Genomic DNA, 19,179 nt, shown 5'->3' with positions numbered 1-19,179 from the left:
CAGCAGTCATCCTTCCTCGTACGGGATCCAGCTCAGGTGCATTCCACATTCCAGCGGAGCGGCGGAGGCGGGCGGAGGGGCAGGTTCTCAGAGGCAGGTAGGCGGATCCGCTTTCAGGTGTGTCGTCCCAGGGGGGGCCCTGCTCTCAGGGGGGGCCGCCGGACTTCAAAGTTTCCACACGAGGAGGGAAGCAGAAAGGAGGGCAGACGAAAAAGCGCCGCCGACACCTTTGTGAGCGATCCAGGACGTGAAAGAGTGAATTATCAGACAGATCCCTCGGGCCGCGACCCAATCCCATCACCTAATCCCTCACGTGATGTTCCGGGTCGGTGTCGGGTTGTGTGTTTGTTTGACTGGAAGTGAGGAGGAGGAGAAACAGGTAAGGTCACATGACTTACGAGACATTAAATAAACCTTGAAGGACCCCTGGGTGACCCCTGAGCGTCGCTCCAAACGACCCGCCGGGGCAGAAATGAACCCACCGTCTTCTGGAGATGACGTTAAAATAAGAAGAAGGTGAAACTGAGCGACACATTAACAGCAGAACATCTGTTTATTCCTCCAATCACATTAAAAACAACGAGGCTGCAGCCATAAATTAAACCATTCAGATCAGGCTGCAATTATTTTAACATGAAAAGAGGGGCTGTGTAAACATTAGTGTTGGAATACACTCATTAGCCTTTATTCATGCATCTGATACCCTGGAACCGCATAATAATTAACAAGAAAAGGCACTAGTTTAACGCCTCAGGGATTATTTAGCACAGGCGCTCTCAGCCGTTAGGATTTCAGGGCTGAAGCTACGTCATCAAAGAGTCCCTGAAGGTCTGAGCGAGCTACGGCTAACAAAAAGAGCAATGCTAACGCATGGATAGCAGCTTCCCTTCCCCTGTGCTAACAGGAAGCAGTTTAAGGCCTAATGACGCCGCCGTGAAGAGCACGACGTCTGGAGAGTCTAGAGCAGCGGTCCCCGACCGGTTTAACGTCCCCGACCGTCCTTCGAGGCGCGTTGGATAAATTCAACAAAATCCTGTTGGCATCAACTTTATTAGCAGCGTCGTCGTAACGACGCACCAACTGTTAGCTTGGGAGTTTCAATTTAGCGGTCACGCATTCTGTGTTAGCGGCCGGAGCGGCCCCTTTAAGAAGGTAGTCATGTGACCGAGGCAAGCATCTCCAAAAGCGTCAATAATGACAGATATGGAGGACAGAATCCACTCATTTAACCGGACCGGTACCGATTGACCCACAGACCGGTACCGGCCCACGCCCCGGGGGTTGGGGACCCCTGGTCTAGAACACTAAGCACGTTCAGAGTCCTCAACATGTGAACTAAAGTCTTGTGTCAGTGTTGGTTCAGACTTGTCCCTTAAATGTGTTTCATTAAAATCAAAGCGGGTCGGGTGGAGGACCCGGGTCGGGTGGAGGTGCTGCTCTGCAGTCGTCCTACATTCACTTCCACAGATTCCCCAGAAGGAAGGACCCGGAACGTCACCTCCAGATCCACCCTTGCACAGTCACAATGTTACCATGACAACACCGACAGAAGCTTCCACAGATGTGCGCGGTAGAAACGGACTCGTCAGGACACACCTGACGCCGCCGGAGACACCTGTCCCTCAGAGCCCGGTTCGTCTGGGGCGTCCTGCTTTGGATTAGCGCGTTAGCATCAAACCGAGGCCCATCGAGTCCCAGCGGCGCGCTGCGGCGAGGCGGCCGCTCTAGACCAGGTTGAAGACTTCCAGGTTGCCCTGCAGGATGTGGTCCTTGACGGCGTGGAAGACGAAGCGGATGCTGTCCGTGTCCGTGGCGCAGGTGAAGTGGGAGTAGATGATCTTCTTCTCGTCGGGATTGAGGCTGACAAACATTTCCAGGATGAATTTCTTTACTGCTTCCACGTCCTGCTGCGCACCTGAAACATGCAGACGGCGGGTTTAGAAGCTGACCCGCGTGCAGAACCGCTGAAATACGAAAAGGCTGCAGGTAATCTGGAAGAGGAAACAACGACTTCCTGCTACGAATGGACAGGTGGATTCCACAACATCCTGCAGCTGCTTTAGCGGCTAATGCTAACGCTGGCTAACGTTAGCCAACTTTATATATTATATAGGTTTCACTTTGGAGCTCTGGTCCAGAACCTGAGGAAGTGTTGTGGGCGTGGCAAAAGCTCCTTTTGTGAAAACCAATCACAAGCAGAGTAGGGCGGGCCAGGGCGTCACCATAGTAGATGAATGTGATTTGAGCGCCTTTAACTGGATATTAATTCATCTTTTAATGCTAATAATAATAAAAAACACAAAACTGTTATTTCTCCTCTTTAAATAGAAACTAAAATAAATAAACCGACAGCAGGCTCTGCTGCCTTCAGCGTCTCACCAGTATAGGCGGGGAAGTAGTCGACCAGGTGTGAGTAGATGATCTTCTCCTCCAGCAGGTCAATCTTGTTGAGGAACAGGATGATGGAGGAGTACCTGAACCACTTGTAGGTGATGATGGTCTGGAACAGGGCCATGCTCTCCTCCATCCGGTTCTGAGGAGAACATCAGACACCCCCAGAAACATCAAGTCAGAGTCTGAGGAGAACATCAGGTCAGAGTCTGAGGAGAACATCTGGTCAGAGTCTGAGGAGAACATCAGGTCAGAGTCTGAGGAGAACATCTGGTCAGAGTCTGAGGAGAACATCAGGTCAGAGTCTGAGGAGAACATCAGGTCAGAGTCTGAGGAGAACATCAAGTCAGAGTCTGACGAGAACATCAAGTCAGAGTCTGAGGACAACATCAGGTCAGAGCCTGAGGAGAACATCAGGTCAGAGTCTTAGGAGAACATCTGGTCAGAGTCTGAAGAGAACATCAGGTCAGAGTCTGAGGAGAACATCAGGTCAGAGGCATGAGGCTGGAGAACAGAGCGACCAGAGAGCTCCCCCTGCAGGTGAAGCGTAGCCCTGCCAGGAAGCAGATGAGGAAGAGGAGGAGGCGTGTGGTGGTCTCACCTCGCTGTCGGACTCCACCAGGACCTGATCGTACTCGCTGAGCGCCACCAGGAACATGATGGAGGTGACGTTCTCGAAGCAGTGGATCCACTTCCTCCTCTCGGAGCGCTGGCCGCCCACGTCCACCATCCTTGAAACATTCAACCAATCAGCAGCTAGGTTTAGTCCCCACCCACATGACAGCTCACGTTAGCCTAGCGACCGGCTCCACGCGCCTCACGCTGACCGGATGTCGTTTCTGGGAACAGAAACTTTCATTTCCCCAAGCGACCCGCTGGATTATTGTGAAAGTACACATTTAAACGTAAACAAAAGGGAGTTTAATCCAGGTCAGGATTTTTTTATTAAGAATAAAAAATAAAATACAAAAAACCCCAAACAAACAAAACACTACGAGAATCAACAGCCTGCAGTCTGAGCTGAGCTAAACTCTAACCTGTATGCTAAGGTGTATGCTAAATTAATGTAGGAAATTATATAATTAAAATTTATTCCATGTATCAAAATAATTTGTTCTAAATGTGGAACAAAGTGAAAATAAAAGTAAATAAAAACTAAATAAGTTCAAAACAAATAAGAAAAAACAAGAAAAGCAAAAGAAAGATCAATAGTGTGTGTGTGTGTGTGTGTGTGTGTGTGTGTGTGTGCTCGTGACCCTCACCTGAACACCACGTTCTCCAGGTCGAAGGGGTACTCGATAATGCCGGTGGTGGGCACGCGGACCCTCAGTACGTCCTGCTGGGTGGGCAGGTAGGGCGTGGCGGCGATCCGGTCCAGGTCGTTCAGGTAGCTGAGAACATCCCAGAGTCAGGACAGTCAGGGAAAAACCATCCCGGCGAGAACCGGAACGCCTTTCAGGCAACGACATGGGCGCCGCAATGTGGCCTGGGAGACGAGGCAGTGGGAAAAGAATGGAGGCGGTTCCTTCTCACTCACTATTTGGCGGAGTCCGACAGCTGGTATTCCCTCTTCCGGCTGTAACACTCCTGAATTCCTGGGTCTTCCCACAGGCTCCTGATGGCGTCCACGTAGGGTGTCCCCAGCGCGGTGACCTTCTCCACGTCGACCCCGCAGACCATGATGGCGTTCGCCTGAAGGACACGAGAACCTTTGAGTGGGTTCCCCCGACCGGATCCAGAACGATGGGAATGAAGTCCGATGTGAAGAAACAGGATTCCATGTGGATTCAACCGGCTTCCTGTCTGCACGTCTGCTATAATCTGGGGTTATAATGGTTTATAATCTGAGGTTCTACTCTATTATTATCTCAGATTCTACTGTCTTAGAATCTGAGGTTCTACGGTATTATAATCTCATTCTACTGCATGATAATCTGAGGTTCTACTGTACTATAATTTTATATTCTACTGTATTATATCTGAGGTTCTACTGTATAATTATCTCATTTTCTACTGTATTATAATCTGAGGTTATACTGTATTATAATCTGAGGTTCTACTGTACTATTATCTCAGATTTTACTGTTTTATAATCGAAGGTTCTACTGTATTATAAACTGAGGTTCTACTGTATTATAATCTGAGGTTCTACTATATTATAATCTGAGGTTCTACTATATTATCATCGTCTCAGAGCTGTGATGAATTCCAGAGCCCAGACATCCGTCTGTCATCCGACGAGTCGTCTGCTCGACCAATCGGACGCCTCTGGACAGCCGACCCGTCGAATGCAGGCGTTGGATGGACGACTGCAGCGTCACCGCTGGAGGGATGCTGGGAGATTTAACGACCTGCTGGGCCGTCTGCTAACAGACGACCGATGACGCGTCACAGGAAGCAGGTTCCGGTCGGATCCACTTCCTGCTTCCTGAATGAGTTGCCAGCCCCCCCACACCCCATCCCTGCTGGGAATACTAAACACATCGTCATCATCATCATCATCATCATCATCCTGAACGCTGGGCAGGAGGAGGAGTCAATCGGTGTGTCCGTCCCAAGAACCGATTGGACGATTCCTGAACGGGGTGGGGCTTATTTATCTCTGGTTCTGATGTCTCCTCCGTCGGAGACAAACAACGACTTCCTGTCGGCCGTCCTGTCGCTCGTGGGCGAGGAGTTGGGATGGAAACCCTCTGGACGCCGCCCCCCCAATCCTGTATTTGCCCCGGACTACCTGCCCCCACCCGCCTGCAGATGCCCGCGTTCCAAACGCTCCATAAATAGACTCGAGTCTCGTCAAACTAAACATGACTGCAGATCCATCCTGGAAACGCGCCGCACATCGGATCCGAAACATTCCGCTGTCAACCCCCCCCGTGACAAAGAACGGGCCTACCTTGTTGTTCTCGTCCTTGTAGGGGATCTGCAGCGCGTTCATGGCCTGGATCATGGCCTGCATGGCGGTGAAGATGTTCTGGTAGACGAGGCGGGTGAAGCCGCGCTTGTCCTCGTCGGAGTAGCCGCGGCCGTGGATGATCCGCATTTGCTTGATGAACGTGCTCTTCCCACTCTCACCGGTTCCTGAGCAACGACACGTGAAGGGTTAACGCGCCGGACTGACCTCATCAGTGTGATGTCACGGCTCACCTGATGCTACTCATGCTAAGTACAGTAGAACCTACAGTAGAACCTACAGTAGAACCTACAGTAGAACCTACAGTAGAACCTGAGATACAAGTCGAATCCGTTGAATCAAACATTTAACCATTAAATCAACTAAAATCATTTAAATCCATTCCAGCCTTTAGAATAAAAAAATTATATTAAATTATGAAGAAAAAAATATTTTTATCAACCAATAGACACGCAGATTTTACCTGTGTACAATTAGTTATATATAAGTTACGTAAACAATGATAAAGAATGAATAGGAACACAAAAGTCAGGAGAACACACGAGCTACGTCTTTACTCCACCAACGAGAACGAGCTCCGGTCTCACTGATGTTGAATCCATCCGCCAACACGCGGTAAAGAACGAGATCCGGTCTCACTGATGTCGTATCCATCCACCAACGCGGGGTAAAGAACGACATCCGGTCTCACTGATGTATCCATCCGCCAACACGTGGTAAAGAACGAGATGCGGCCCCACTGATATCGTATCCATCCACCAACGCGTGGTAAAGAACGAGATCCGGTCTCACTGATATCGTATCCATCCACCAACGCGTGGTAAAGAACGAGATCCGGTCTCACTGATGTCGTATCCATCCACCAACGTGTGGTAAAGAACGAGATCCGGTCTCACCGATGTTGTATCCATCCGCCAACACGTGGTAAAGAACGAGATCCGGTCTCACTGATGTTGTATCCATCCGCCAACGTGTGGTAAAGAACGAGATCCGGTCTCACTGATGTTGTATCCATCCACCAACGCGTGGTAAAGAACGAGATCCGGTCTCACTGATATCATATCCATCCACCAACGCGTGGTAAAGAACGAGATCCGGTCTCACTGATGTTGTATCCATCTGCCAACGTGTGGTAAAGAACGAGATCCGGTCTCACTGATATCATATCCATCCACCAACGCGTGGTAAAGAACGAGATCCGGTCTCATTGATATCGTATCCATCCACCAACGCGTGGTAAAGAACGAGATCCGGTCTCACTGATATCGTATCCATCCACCAACGCGTGGTAAAGAACGAGATGCGGTCTCACTGATATCGTATCCATATGCAAACACGTGGTAAAGAACGAGATCCCAACCCAATAGAACCCCAAATCAGGTGCTCGCTGTTGACATGTGACGTGAGGAACGTTTTGTTGTCCTGCTGCTCTGTGACCTCTGACCTCCGTCGTTTGAAAAGCTGAAGTAGAAGTGGTTTCTTCATTTCCTCCTGAGTTTGTGTTGAAATCAAAGCTGAAGCTTCGTCAGAGGAGAGAAGTGAGAACAGCCTTCAGGAATAAAAACCACATCCAGACATCAATATATCTATACACATTATCAATAAACCAAAGGTTTGACTTCAACACGTTAATAAGTTGTTTAGAGCCACAGATATATTTTATCTACTTTATTTCATCATGTATTCATTTATTTCTACCACGTATTTAATGCTTATTAGTAATATAAGTGGACATGTGTGATCACATGACCAGAACAGACCCTGATTAAACCAATAGGATCTGCTGTTTCTGACTTCACTGCCACCAACACGTCCGTCGTCTTTACATCCGACATTAACCCTTTACACTGAGCCATCAAGGCATCAGAGTTCTGCCCCCATGTTCACTTATTATCCTGAACCCTATCAGAAGAGTTTGGATCCGTCTAGAACTTTAATCCTGCACCAGACGGTGTTGGATTAAATCCAGACGGTGTTGGATTAAATCGTTCTTCGCTCTGTTTTCACTTCCTCTGGAGGTGATTTCTTCTCTTTCCTCTTTACGTGGTTTTGTTTTGGATCTGTTCGACGGAACCGAAATACTTCAGAATTTCACAAGAAAACAAGCTTCTGAAAAAAATTCCCTCACGCACTTGAATGCCCCGCTTGTTTATCTGGAGGTCGAGCCCAGGGTCAAGGTCGGGGGCCGTGGGACTGAGCCTCTTTCCTCCGGTTCTGTTATCCTTATGAGCCATCACGTATTCACGACGCCCCCGGGTAGAAGGCCTTTACATGTTTACACATCAGTCATTATGAATTATAATGGGCCCCCCCCCCCGTTAACCCTCTGATACATCCTGAGTTTCTACTTTTAATTATTGATGTGGGTCGACATTCTGCTGAGTCAACTCCTGGATCAGGAGCACATCTGGAAACATCTGACCGGAACATTAAAGGAGCATTAACTGTGAATAATAATAATAATAATAATCATAACAACACATTTGTGCCTCCTATTGATCGTCTGATTGGCACACACGATGCTGTTCAGACATGGGTTGACCAATCAGAGCGCCGTGTCACTGCTGATGCACCAGGAAGCCCAGAGCGCTCACAGGGCGTGTCCTTCCTGCCAAAACGCCTCCAGCAACCAGGAAATGTTTCCACACCTCGCCACAATAAAGCGTAGGATAGACACGCCCCGCTGACGCCTCACATCCACTGACATTAAGCAGGACTGACTTCACTGAGAACCAGAATGTCAGAAATAATGGTATCGGTTCCACCCCCCAACCCCCACCCCCCACCACCACTTCAGGGTCCACTCTTTCTCCTCCTCTTCCTGGATCCACTGGAGTGGATGTGGATTCAGGACTTCTGTCAGTCACTCCATGACAGTGGGTGGAGATCAATAACGAAGAGAATCAAATTATATTTAGCTCATTTACACACATTATTATTATATTATTATTTTTTTAACCTGCTGGAACAATTTGAGCAAAAACTAATTTTTTTAGTTTCAGAAAGCTTTTATAAAAGTTGCTATTGCTTATTTAGAGCCTTTTGTTTGTTTGTTTTTATTTTTATTTTTTTTATTTATTTATTTGAGCGGCCTTTTGTGGTTCAGGGGATTTTATTAATTTTTTTAATTACTTTGCTTCTCCTTCTTTCACCAGGAAAATCAGTTTAATGGAGAAATCCACACGAACAGTAACAAGATCCAGATCTCCCGATGCTAAACAAACCCTAAATAAACAACAACAACAACAACAACCGTTGGTGTCGGCGTGACCCGGTTCTAACGGACCCGTTTTCTCTCTGTCTCCAGCCCGCCTCTGGAGGAGGGCCCCCTCCCGCTCCCCGCGCGTCCCGGGCGGGCGGCGCGTCCGGGCCTTACCGAGCAGCAGCAGCTTGTACTCCCGCCGGGAGTCCCTCTTGTCCCGGCGGAGCTGCCTCTCGATCTCGTCGTGGATCCGTCGCGCCTCCTTGGCCTCCGGGCTGAGGCAGCAGGCCCCCGCGAAGCTGAGCGTCATGGCTCCGGGAGGGGGCCCCTAGGAGCCGAACACACGCTGCACGTTACCGGAAGGAGCCCCGTTTAACACACATCCAGAAGTCATCCCTACCGGGTAAACAAGCGTCCGGTGCCGGTCGGTCCGGTGCGGTGAGGTCCTCCTCTGTGTCCGGGGCGCGTCCTCCGGTGCCCCCCCAGCGGCGGTGCGACCACGTGACGGGGGGCCGGGCTCTGCTGGGAAACGGTTCGGGCTGATCACACTGTGGGAACAGACATCCGGTGTTAACGAGACAACCGCCGGACCACGTGACGCGTCACCGCCACCGGGAACCGGACACGACCTGCGCGAGTCATTACCGAACAGACGGTGTGATTCAGAGGTTATTAGTTATTGATTATGGATTTTGAAGCCTTATTTTGAAGATTAGATTTTCAAAATAAGACGTTAAAATAATCAACACTGCTCCGGTAAATAATATGCCGTTTGTAACCATGGAAACAAGGTAAACAAACAATAACAGTGACCTACAACATCCGGTCAGTTTTCTGTAAATATTAAATTCAAATAACCAAGCTGTTTTGTGTTCATTTTTTTTATTCCTGGGGGGTGGAAACTTCTTCTTCCTCTGTTGAAATCAAGCGCCCACACATTTTGACACAAACTTTATTGATCAGGTCTCACAGACATCAGACACAGATGACCAGAAAGAGAAAGAAGAGAAAAAAACCCACTCGCCAAAAAATGTCTCCTACAAATTAAAAGCACTCCTGCCAAAATAAAAGTCTGATATCAAGTTGCTTTCATCCAAAGAAAATTATTCCATCACATTTATCCCAAAAGAATAAGAAGTGCATTTTATAAAACACGCTGATTAGTTTCTGCCTGTCGGTTTGTTTCTGATCGATTCCAAAAACCACGGGCGCCTCTCAGCTCGCGCTACGAGACACACGTCGCTTCACAGAGGAAAGGACGATGAGAAAAGACATCGATGGTTCTCCACCCGTCCAGAGAGCATGCGTCTTCCTTTTAAGGGCGTGTTTTAAAAGAAATAAAAAATCAATCACATGATGCTCCTTACAAAAATATTACATTCTGCATGCTGCGCTGACAAAGATGGTGGTTTGGGGCGCGGGAAACCAGGAGATGCCGCACACACCAGTCAATGATGGCACAAGAGTCCGTAGAAGAATAAAGACACACTCACACAGACACACACACACACACACACTCCCCGTCCGCCGTCTGACAGCTGATTCCTCCTCCAAATAAAAGCCGGGTGGGCGTGGCGAGCGGCGGCGGCGGGAGGGCGCCTCGACCCGATGCAGAGGAATGTCGGAGCGACAGCGTGGCTTCCATCTCCCTCGGCCCGTCCGTCTAGAAGAAGCGACCAGAGTACTGCCTCACGCTGAAACCAGAGACGGATCGGTGTTAGACAGGCGTCGCCATGGCAACAGGAACGCTCGTCTACCGATGCTGTGGCGACGGGCGCCGCAGCCGAGGGACGTTTCTCGTGTGCGGCGCTGGGAAGCACGTCGAGGTCGAGGCTGGAAGTGTGTTACTTCCGCAGTAACTGCGGAGGGGGAGGGGTTTGTGCAGGAGGGGGCGGAGCCACTGAGGAGCGTGTTCTGATTTCATCATTCCAACACTTTCAGTGAAACGACATTTGTAGAAACATTCAATGACATCACTGACGTGACTCGCCTTTATCAGTCAAAACGAAGCAGATTAAAATGGATTATTGATTATTACTGATCGATCGGCGCCCCCAGGCGTTCACCGGGGGGGTCGCAGCACGTGCCTGTTCTGCAGGAGGTACTGGGCGTTCTGGATCTGGTCCTGTGTTCCTGTGATGGTGATGATGCGGTCCTCAGAGCCCTCTAGTGGTTCGTCGATCTTGATGGAGGCCCCCGACTCGTGGCGAATCTGCTTGATCCTCTGCCCCCCCTTCCCGATGATGGACCCGGCCAGCTGCGGGACCAGAACACAAGCGTTTAGCGGCGAGAACGTCTCCGTCGCCCCGTCCCCGGAGGAGAAGCTGGACTCACGTCTTTAGGGATGGTGACCTGAGTGGTGACGACCGGGCCCCCGAGGTCACTGTAGGAGCCTCTGCTGCCTGGGGTGGAGGGGGGGTGAGATGAGGTGAGAAGAAACCATCATTTGAGGTGAAAAAGCCCCGGGACGAGAACCCACCCCCACTCACCGGACGGGAAGTGATCCCAGGAAGAGTGATTGTCTTGGGAAACATTGGAAAGGAAACAAGGAGGTGAGACAAGGAAACGCCTTCATTCATTCGTTCATTCATTCATCCACAGGGGAGGAGAAAAGGCTCGCATGCAAGAGTTTTGTTATCCTCTATGTCAGCGGTCCCCAACCCCCGGCCCGCGGACCGGTTTAACGTCACGGCCCAGATACACCCAACAAAATAAAATAAGAAGAGCACAGAAACTTAAAACATTGTTCGGAATCAGATCAGAAAAAAAAAAAAACAGAAATAATGGACACCCCTGAAGTCAAAATTTTACCCTGACCTACTTTCATACGTCAGGGTCATTTAATAAAAGATCCAAAATGTAACTGGTGCATTGTATTTGTCGAGAGGTGTCAGAGATGTGTACCTAAGAAGGTGTAAAAGTGAAAATTTGACCTTGACATACTTTTTTCAAGGTCAAGGCTGTGATCTAATCGTCATCCCCTTGCCTCCTTGAATTTAACGCCTTTTGCTTCGTCTTTCTATCTTATCTGGTTCCTGAGATACGTGCAAAAAATGTACAATAGTTGAAATTTGACCTTGACCTAGTTTTCTCAAAGTCAAGGTCATCACCTCATTTCCATCCCCTTTGCTGCCCCAATAACGTGCTTTTTGTTTCATCGTTCTATCTGCAACGGTTGTGAAGATATTTGTTGGATGTTTGGACAAACACACCAACACTGACAGTTACAATACATCACCGCCTCACGGGATGTAATCACGGAAGTTCTGGATTCTTTCTGTGTGAGTGACCCGGTACCGATCCGGGGGCTGAGAAACCACTGGTTTAAGTTGTTAAATAAAAACAGGAGGAATCAGCTGATCTGGTGGTGATGATGGATCAATAAAGACAAGAAACTCACCGTATCCACTTCCACTCTGGGTTTCAGGACCGTTTGGAGAGAAAAGAGAAGTGAAAGGAAAACAGGTTTAACGGCAGTCAAAGCAAACGGCGTGTGTTCACTACAAAATCTGATGCCAGCTGGACCGCATGGGGTCACTAATGGGGGGGGGGGGTCTGTCCACAGTGTCCACATTTAAATACATTCATACAAAAAAAACCCATAACCCTACCGTATGGGGTGGGGTCAAACTCATCTTCACTGAGGGCCACATCAGCATAACGGCGGTCCTCAAAGGGCCAGATGTAACTAATAAATGTAACTAAATGTAACTCAGTGTAATGTAACTAAATGTAACTACTCCTTAATGTAACTAATAAATGTAACTAAATGTAACTCAGTGTAATGTAACTAAATGTAACTACTCCTTAATGTAACTAATAAATGTAACTAAATGTAACTCAGTGTAATGTAACTAAATGTAACTACTCCTTAATGTAACTAATAAATGTAACTAAATGTAACTCAGTGTAATGTAACTAAATGTAACTACTCCTTAATGTAACTAATAAATGTAACTAAATGTAACTCAGTGTAATGTAACTAAATGTAACTACTCCTTAATGTAACTAATAAATGTAACTAAATGTAACTCAGTGTAATGTAACTAAATGTAACTACTCCTTAATGTAACTAATAAATGTAACTAAATGTAACTCAGTGTAATGTAACTAAATGTAACTACTCCTTAATGTTACTAATAAATGTAACTAAATGTAACTCAGTGTAATGTAAATAACAAAATAAGAAAAATAACATCAGACACAACTTAGGACACTAACTTTGTTCACTACGTTTAGTCAGAGTTAAAATGGGCTGAAGTACTGCATTGTGGGAAATGTAGTTTTGGTCAAAGCACACTTTTGACCTATTGGTACCCTGACCTTTTATGCTCTGGCGGGCCACATAGTGATTGATTAATTAATTAAATGTTGTGGAGGGCCACATTTGGCCCTTGGGCCTTAAGTTTGACACCAATGCCCGAACACAACCACAACACCTGGAAAACCCCTATGGGCTGGTTTGGCACCCCCTACAGGCACAGACAGAAAATGACCCATGTAGACGAGCACGTTACCGGCGGCGATTCGGAGCGGGGCGTTACCGTCACGCCGTTAAGACATTAAAGGAGTAGTTCGACAAAACAGGAACACTCCGTCGTTTGATCCCCCCCAACAGGAAGTCGGGGTCCCTCCACCGTGCGTCGCTACAACGCCGTTCTGCGGTGCGTTGCGAGCTAACGTCGTTTGATCAACTGTCATTTTAGCTGTTATCTGGGGGGGGGGGGGGGGCTGTTCAGGAAGTGCTTCGGTTTCAGCTCGAGTTCATTTGCTCGTCTCGTTGGTCTCCGGACTACAGCTGCTCTGCGGTAACCAAGGAGACAACTGTTGCCAGGCAACGGCAGGTCCAGATCAGTGTATGCGTATGAGGTGATGAAGCGTCGCGGCGTCTGTTCCTCCGAGCTCAGAGACGGAATTCCAACGGCATCATCTGAGAGGATTCACGCCCCCCCCCAACACACACAAACAACAAACAAACAACCGTCTGTACACACGGCGGCGCTCACCATGCTGTCGTACCGATCTCCTCGGCTTCTCCTCTCACTGCGGACGAGAGGCTGTGTTAACGTGACTCAACAGAACGCGTGAAGACCCCGCCCCACGCCGATGTGGGCGGGGCTTGACAGTGACGGACCCACCTGGGCCTGTCGTCCATGCTGCTGTGGTAGCTGCCATGGCTGTGGGAGAACCTGTCGCCCCTGCAAACACAAGGACAGAGCGTCAGTGACCAGCAAGGGGGGGGGTCCGCTGTGGGGCGGTGCTAAACACCCTCACCCTCCTCTCAGCGGCGGCGGGGGAAGCGGCAGGTTCCGGGCTCGGCTGCCCCCTCGTCCGCTCCTGCTCAGCGGCGGCGGCGGCGGACGCCGGCGGGGGCTCAAGTCGTCATAGTCCCGCCTGGAGGGGGGGACGGGTCTGCTGCCACGGAGGGGGGGCATGCGCTCGTAGCCCCCCCCGCGGACGCGGATGGGGAAGCTGCTGACGGGTCTCCGCCCCCGCTCCTCGAACAGCATGGTGAAGCCCCCGTAGTCATACGTCTCGTCGTAGAAGTTGGGGTCGTACGGCTGGGCGCGGCCTTTGATCGGCGCCTAAGGACGGGAGGGGGCATTCAGACGTGTGACCCCCCCCTTACCTCTGTGACACCCCCTCACCTCAGGGACCCCGCCTCACCTCGGACACCAGTTCCAGGATGACCTTTATACACTCGATGACGCGTTCGGGTTTGCCCCCCACCAGCACCACGCGGTCGGTGGAGTGGGGGCAGCACTCCTGGAACAGCTTGATGGTGGTCTGGGTGTTCTGCATGGGGAGACGTGGAGTCAGAATTACCCAGAACCCCCGTGGTTCATTCGATGGCTCCGCCCCTACCTCTCTCAGCTCTTTGATCTTGGCGCCTTTGACCCCGATGATCCCCCCCGCCAGGCTCTGGTGGATCAGGAGGCGGAGCTCGCTGTCGAAGTCAAAGCCGCTGTAGTGCTGGTACTGCAGGAGCAACGAGACACGTGAGGGCCACGCCCACTCTTAGCTCCGCCCCTCTGGCTACCCCCCTTAACAGCTAGCAAACAAACCCAGGACTGGTTCTCATTTTTAACACGCTGGCCCCGCCCACTTAACAACCACCGGCCCCACCCCTCTTACAACCACTGGCCCCGCCCATCCTAAAACCACTGGCCCCGCCCATTTAACAACCAACAGCCCCGAACATTCTACAACCACTGGCCCCACCCCACTTACAACCCCCCGGACCCGCCCTTACATTCACCGGCCCCGCCCATCCTACAACCACCAGCCCCGCCCATCTTACAACCACCGGCCCCTCCCATCCTACAACCACTGGCCCCGCCCCTCTTACCTCCTCCAGGGTGGGGATGATTTTCAGGAGGATCTCTCCGATGGTGTCGATGCCGGCGTTCACGCTGAGGATTCTGGGAAGCAGTTTGACGGAGAGGAAGGAGGAGTTACAACAAGAACGACATGGAACACACACACACACACACACACACACACACACACACACATGGAATAAACTGACATGCATCTGAAGCCTTGGGGGGGCGGGGCATCTTCAACTCAACATGAGGCTGGCCACACAGTCGGAGGGAGGGGGAATGGGGTGGGAAGGGGAAGGGGGGGGTCTCCTGATTCCATCCACCACCAGCAAGTTGGGGGCAATAACTTTCAACAGCTTCACCTGTCAGCAGGTGTTGGGGGGGGGGGGGCAGTAACACGGGGGTGGGGGATGAAGAGCTGTAACCTGATGTGGATGCAGGACAGTTAAAGAAAAGAGACGACATCAGTGAGTGACAGAGTGGGGGGGGGGGGCAAGAAAGTGGTCTCTTATGGATGCTGAAAACAGTGTGGGGGGGTGGGGGTGGGGGGCAGAGAAAGATTTTTGCTTTCAAACTGAACATCACAGAAAAGGAAACCAGCTTGGGGGGTGGGGGGGGGAGCACGGAGGGGTGGGGTCAGTGACGAATGAGGTCCAGCTCAATGGAGATGTTTAGAATGGACAGTTTGTGTGTGTGTGCGTGTGTGTGTGTGTCAGGGAGGGGAGGGGAGGGGTGGGGTGGGGGGGTAATACTGTAAATGAAACAGAAGGCAGGTTATCATCAACATGTCGGCTGTGATCAGGCGTGAACTGGACGTACCGCTCTGGGCCACTGCTGTCTGGGACTGAAACACTGGCATTGAACTGCAGGGGCCGAGGAGGAGGAGGAGGAGGAAGAGGTGGTGGTGGTGGTTGTGGTGGAGGAGGTTGGCATTGGGCGGGGGACGTTCGAGTTAAAGGAGGGGCGCGGTTTATGGGCGGGCCCAACCGCCATTTCAGGTGGGCGGGCGGGCGTTCAGGGGCGGGCGTGTCGATCCGGGACGAGGGCAACGGAGGAAGGTGGCAAAAAAAATAACAGTACAGGAGAGGGAGAAGGAATACAGTTTAATTGAGAACATGCTGAACTTTGACCTTTCAGTGACATGAGAGACTTCAAATTGCGGTGAGTGGACAACAGGAAGCGTGACGCGTCGACAACCGTCGGAGGTTCACGCCCCTTTTCACACAGCCGGTTTCAGGTCGCTACGGCGACGCGTCGCGTCCCCAGACCCGCGGCTAACCTCCGCGGGTCTGGGGAAACAGGGCGTTGGCCGTTTCAGCTTGAATCCAGGACATCGATCGATCGGCGTAGATTAAAAAGCTGCGCCGACGAATGTGGGAGGGGCTAGGCGGCGTGAACGCTCGGATCTGACCGGAATAGTCGGGATGCGAGCAGTCTACTCACGTCAGTGCGAAGGGCTTTGATGTTCTTGCCGCCCTTCCCGATTACGGCGCCGGCATTCTGCGGAGGAAACATAGTGAATCAGTTTGAGCGCCGGGGAGAAGAACCGTAGCGGCGGCCGCCGACGTGTTGTCAGTGGACGCCGCCAACGCCACGGCGGCGTGCTCACTTTGCTCTGCAGCAGCACGCGCAGCTCCACCATCTCATCCGCGTTGCGAGAGCGTTTGAAGGCCTGCTCCTCGTCCATGTCCTCCGCCGGGCGTTTACCTGAGGAGGAGGGGGCGGAGCCACAAAACAGGAAGTGTCACCATCCATAAAAAGGCGGACTCCAGTTTCTCCTGGCTCTCACCGTTGGTGTCGGTGGTGCTGAAGCTGCTGTCCTCGTCCTGCTCCTTGATTTTCACCTCCATAGTCTGGCGCCGGCGCGGAAAAACAAAAAGGCTCCTCCCCCTGTTGAAAGAGGCGGGGTCACAGATCAGTGATCAATCAATCAGTGATCAATACATCCTTTTTCTAGAGGCCCGATTCAATGTTGTGGGACGCATCTAATCAATAATCAATAAACGAGGTTTTCTTTGTTTACAGCGGATCAGCCGGTGGGTTCCCGCACTGGACCGTGTCTGACGCTTTGACTAGTTGTGAGGTTAGCTGGTTAGCTGTTAGCTGGTTAGCTGTTAGCTGTTAGCTGGTTAGCGTGTTCACCGTTACCGGGAAAAACTCGCTCCCACGCGCGAGCTCGTTTCTTCCGTTACCGGAAGGAATTACACCAAAAAAAACAAAAAAATGCGCAATTCCTTCCACCTCAACGGGAAACGTGTTTGCGCCGCGGCTAACGGGATGCTAAGCTAACCGGAGCCCTGCGTGTTTTTTTGTTTTTTTGTTCAGGCGGTGCAACGGTTAGACTCCGACGAGCTAAAAACAACACCAACAGAACGATCCCTGGTATATTAATATGAATAACAACGGATTTAACGGAGCGATTCGTTACAGATAAAGGGAGACAAACGTGCAACGGGACCTGGTTCGGTGTGTTCATCCGCTGTTTACCGTCCCGGAGTGTTTGCACGTTTTCCCTTCAGCGTGCAGCGACACAAGGCAGGAGGAGATCGAGACGTCGGTGGAGCTTCGCTCACGTTCACAGGGCAGCACAAGCGGGCGGGGATAAGCTGCGGTGACTAGTAAAACGGGGTCGACGTGCCGGTCTGGCCACGCCCAGCAACTTCTCAAACGCCCCACAGGAAGTCTTTGGTATTTAGTGCCCACAGTGTGAACTCGCAGGCTTGTCTGCCAACCCCGCCCCCGCGACAGACCATCCCATCAACAACTGCGTGGCTGAAAGGTTTTTGAGCCCTGAGCAATGACTGTCAGGTTACTTTACGTTCAACCAGTTACGCTTTATCATCCACTGAGGCCTTGTTGCTTCTCTACTTCTAGATTGAACAACTTAAAGCATTTAAGTTCTTCTAATTCTGCTATTTTGATCACTTAAACTTTATCCTAATGGAGAGAAAATGATGATTGACTGGGTATAAAGAATGGGGAATCCGGGAGAAGGTGGATTCATCCTTTATTTAATTATTTCTATTTCTTTTTAAAAACGTGAGAGCATTTCTCAACGTTTGTTTCAATTTTGGTCTAAACTGAAAAAGTCTGATCTGAGATTGAGGAAATCAGGTGCAATAATAATGCAATAATAATAAAAGAACTTGTTTCATTTTTACAGAGAATATCAACAGAAGCTCATAAAGCTCAATAAAATGATGAAGAAAATAAAGAAACCATGGGGGCTGCAACCACTCTCCATCTATCCAAACAGAGACAGCATGAAGGTTCCCATCGGTTTTTAGGTAAACACATGGATGCTCTTCTTTTCTCTGCACATAGAGGTTCACCTTTTTGCAGAGCTTCAGGACCAGACACGTTCGTCAGACATCAGTAGCTGGAGTCACAACTTCTCTCCCCACTTGCTCCATAAATGAACGCGGCGCTGCCTGAATTATGGTCACACTTGATCTACTTGAAAACCTACCTTTTTTCTCGTGTAGCTGTCACGCTCCTTCAGATACAGCTGAGGATCTATTGCAAAATAAAGAGCTCTCTTCCCTCTCCTATACACTGAGGTTACCATGGAGACATATATAATTCAGTTCTTGATCTTTCTCAGAAAAAAAAAAAACCCCTGCGTACATATTTTCATCTGCAACCATAGCGACACTTGACATTGTCAGCGCTATTTGTAAAAGGCCAGTCGCCATGGCGACACTCAGCATCCAGGCTGTGTCACAGATCAGGAGTCCTCGCCTCCTCCTGATGGATGACTGAAATCTAGGAATCTGCAGGGAAACAGGAATTATGGGATTATTTTTGAAATATGATGGTGGGCACTCCCCCCCCCCCTCGGCCCCCCAGCATTAAAGGTAAAAGTGTTTCCCAGTCTTTCTTGGATGGGGGAGAGTGTGGATCTTACACCACATTTCTATATAAAATTTAGCTTTTTACTAAAATAATGAAACAAATTTAGTCATTTTTGAAAAAATAAACATTTCTTTACATTGTACCTCCCCTCTCCCCCCCCAAAAAAAGAATTGCTGCTCTTCTCTCGCGTTGATCGGTGTTTGGAGTGAAGCCTGCAGATGTGTAGGTAATTATTTTTCATAGATGCACCCCGTCTTGTGCGTCAACCGTACGTCACACTATAGGCCTGATGGCCAACCGTACAACGGTGTCGGGGTGGGGGGGGGGGTGATGTGTGGGGGGGGGGGTCGACGCTGCTGCTGCTGCCTCAGAGCCACTACAGCAGGGGCGCGTTGACATGTATGTTCTTCATGTGTCCACCTGAAACACTCTGACCCACGGCCCGGCCCGCAGTGTGAGGAGGCTGCAGCGGCGGTTCGGTCCGGTTCGGT

The 19,179-nt window shown here is 50.2% G+C and overlaps 2 protein-coding genes across 5 annotated transcripts; both read right to left on the bottom strand.

The window, feature by feature from the left end:
• Positions 1-216: 216 nt before the first annotated feature.
• On the bottom strand, positions 217-9,333 carry LOC137608104 (guanine nucleotide-binding protein G(q) subunit alpha-like). Of its 3 annotated transcripts, none has more exons than XR_011038152.1 (8): positions 8,682-9,333; positions 5,288-5,472; positions 3,929-4,083; positions 3,654-3,782; positions 2,993-3,122; positions 2,380-2,533; positions 1,597-1,915; positions 217-353 (listed from the first exon to the last, which is right to left on the bottom strand). XR_011038152.1 is itself a non-coding variant. In XM_068334164.1 (8 exons), the coding sequence occupies exons 2-8, from the start codon at positions 8,815-8,817 to the stop codon at positions 1,725-1,727; spliced, it is 1,080 nt and encodes a 359-aa protein (XP_068190265.1). In that variant the 5' UTR covers positions 8,818-8,835; positions 8,908-9,333; the 3' UTR covers positions 535-1,724. The 3 variants fall into 3 exon arrangements, 2 of the variants coding, with proteins under 2 accessions (XP_068190265.1, XP_068190264.1); XM_068334164.1 differs by lacking the exon at positions 217-353 and having other exon boundaries at positions 535-1,915; positions 8,682-8,835; positions 8,908-9,333; XM_068334163.1 differs by lacking the exon at positions 217-353 and having other exon boundaries at positions 535-1,915.
• Positions 9,334-9,457: 124 nt separating this feature from the next.
• Positions 9,458-17,449, bottom strand: hnrpkl (heterogeneous nuclear ribonucleoprotein K, like). Of its 2 annotated transcripts, XM_068334161.1 has the most exons (16): positions 17,292-17,448; positions 16,623-16,723; positions 16,443-16,540; positions 16,277-16,333; positions 15,653-15,696; positions 14,857-14,929; positions 14,373-14,486; positions 14,175-14,303; positions 13,782-14,092; positions 13,646-13,705; positions 13,514-13,550; positions 11,908-11,923; positions 10,997-11,029; positions 10,842-10,909; positions 10,595-10,764; positions 9,458-10,201 (listed from the first exon to the last, which is right to left on the bottom strand). In XM_068334161.1, the coding sequence occupies exons 2-16, from the start codon at positions 16,681-16,683 to the stop codon at positions 10,171-10,173; spliced, it is 1,302 nt and encodes a 433-aa protein (XP_068190262.1). In that variant the 5' UTR covers positions 16,684-16,723; positions 17,292-17,448; the 3' UTR covers positions 9,458-10,170. The 2 variants fall into 2 exon arrangements, with proteins under 2 accessions (XP_068190262.1, XP_068190263.1); XM_068334162.1 differs by lacking the exon at positions 10,997-11,029 and having other exon boundaries at positions 17,292-17,449.
• Between the last annotated feature and the right edge of the window lie 1,730 nt (positions 17,450-19,179).

This window comes from Antennarius striatus, chromosome 15 (genome assembly GCF_040054535.1).
Source record: "Antennarius striatus isolate MH-2024 chromosome 15, ASM4005453v1, whole genome shotgun sequence".
Taxonomy (NCBI): Eukaryota; Metazoa; Chordata; class Actinopteri; order Lophiiformes; family Antennariidae; genus Antennarius; species Antennarius striatus.
The sequence above is the reverse complement of the archived record's forward strand: the minus strand, read 5'-3'. Positions and strand labels throughout refer to the sequence as shown.

Excerpts from the sequence above, each read along its gene's own strand:
- hnrpkl (XM_068334161.1), bottom strand. The coding sequence starts at position 16,683 with ATGGAGGTGAAAATCAAGGAGCAGGACGAGGACAGCAGCTTCAGCACC. Across the intron at positions 15,697-16,276 it reads TCAAAGCCCTTCGCACTGAC|TTCAATGCCAGTGTTTCAGT; the intron begins GTGAGTAGACTG and ends CGGCCCCTGCAG. Across the intron at positions 10,202-10,594 it reads CAGTACCTCCTGCAGAACAG|CGTGAGGCAGTACTCTGGTC; the intron begins GCACGTGCTGCG and ends CTCTGGTTTCAG.
- LOC137608104 (XM_068334163.1), bottom strand. The coding sequence starts at position 8,817 with ATGACGCTCAGCTTCGCGGGGGCCTGCTGCCTCAGCCCGGAGGCCAAG. Across the intron at positions 5,473-8,681 it reads GTACAAGCTGCTGCTGCTCG|GAACCGGTGAGAGTGGGAAG; the intron begins GTAAGGCCCGGA and ends GTCGTTGCTCAG. Across the intron at positions 1,916-2,379 it reads CTACTTCCCCGCCTATACTG|GTGCGCAGCAGGACGTGGAA; the intron begins GTGAGACGCTGA and ends TGCATGTTTCAG.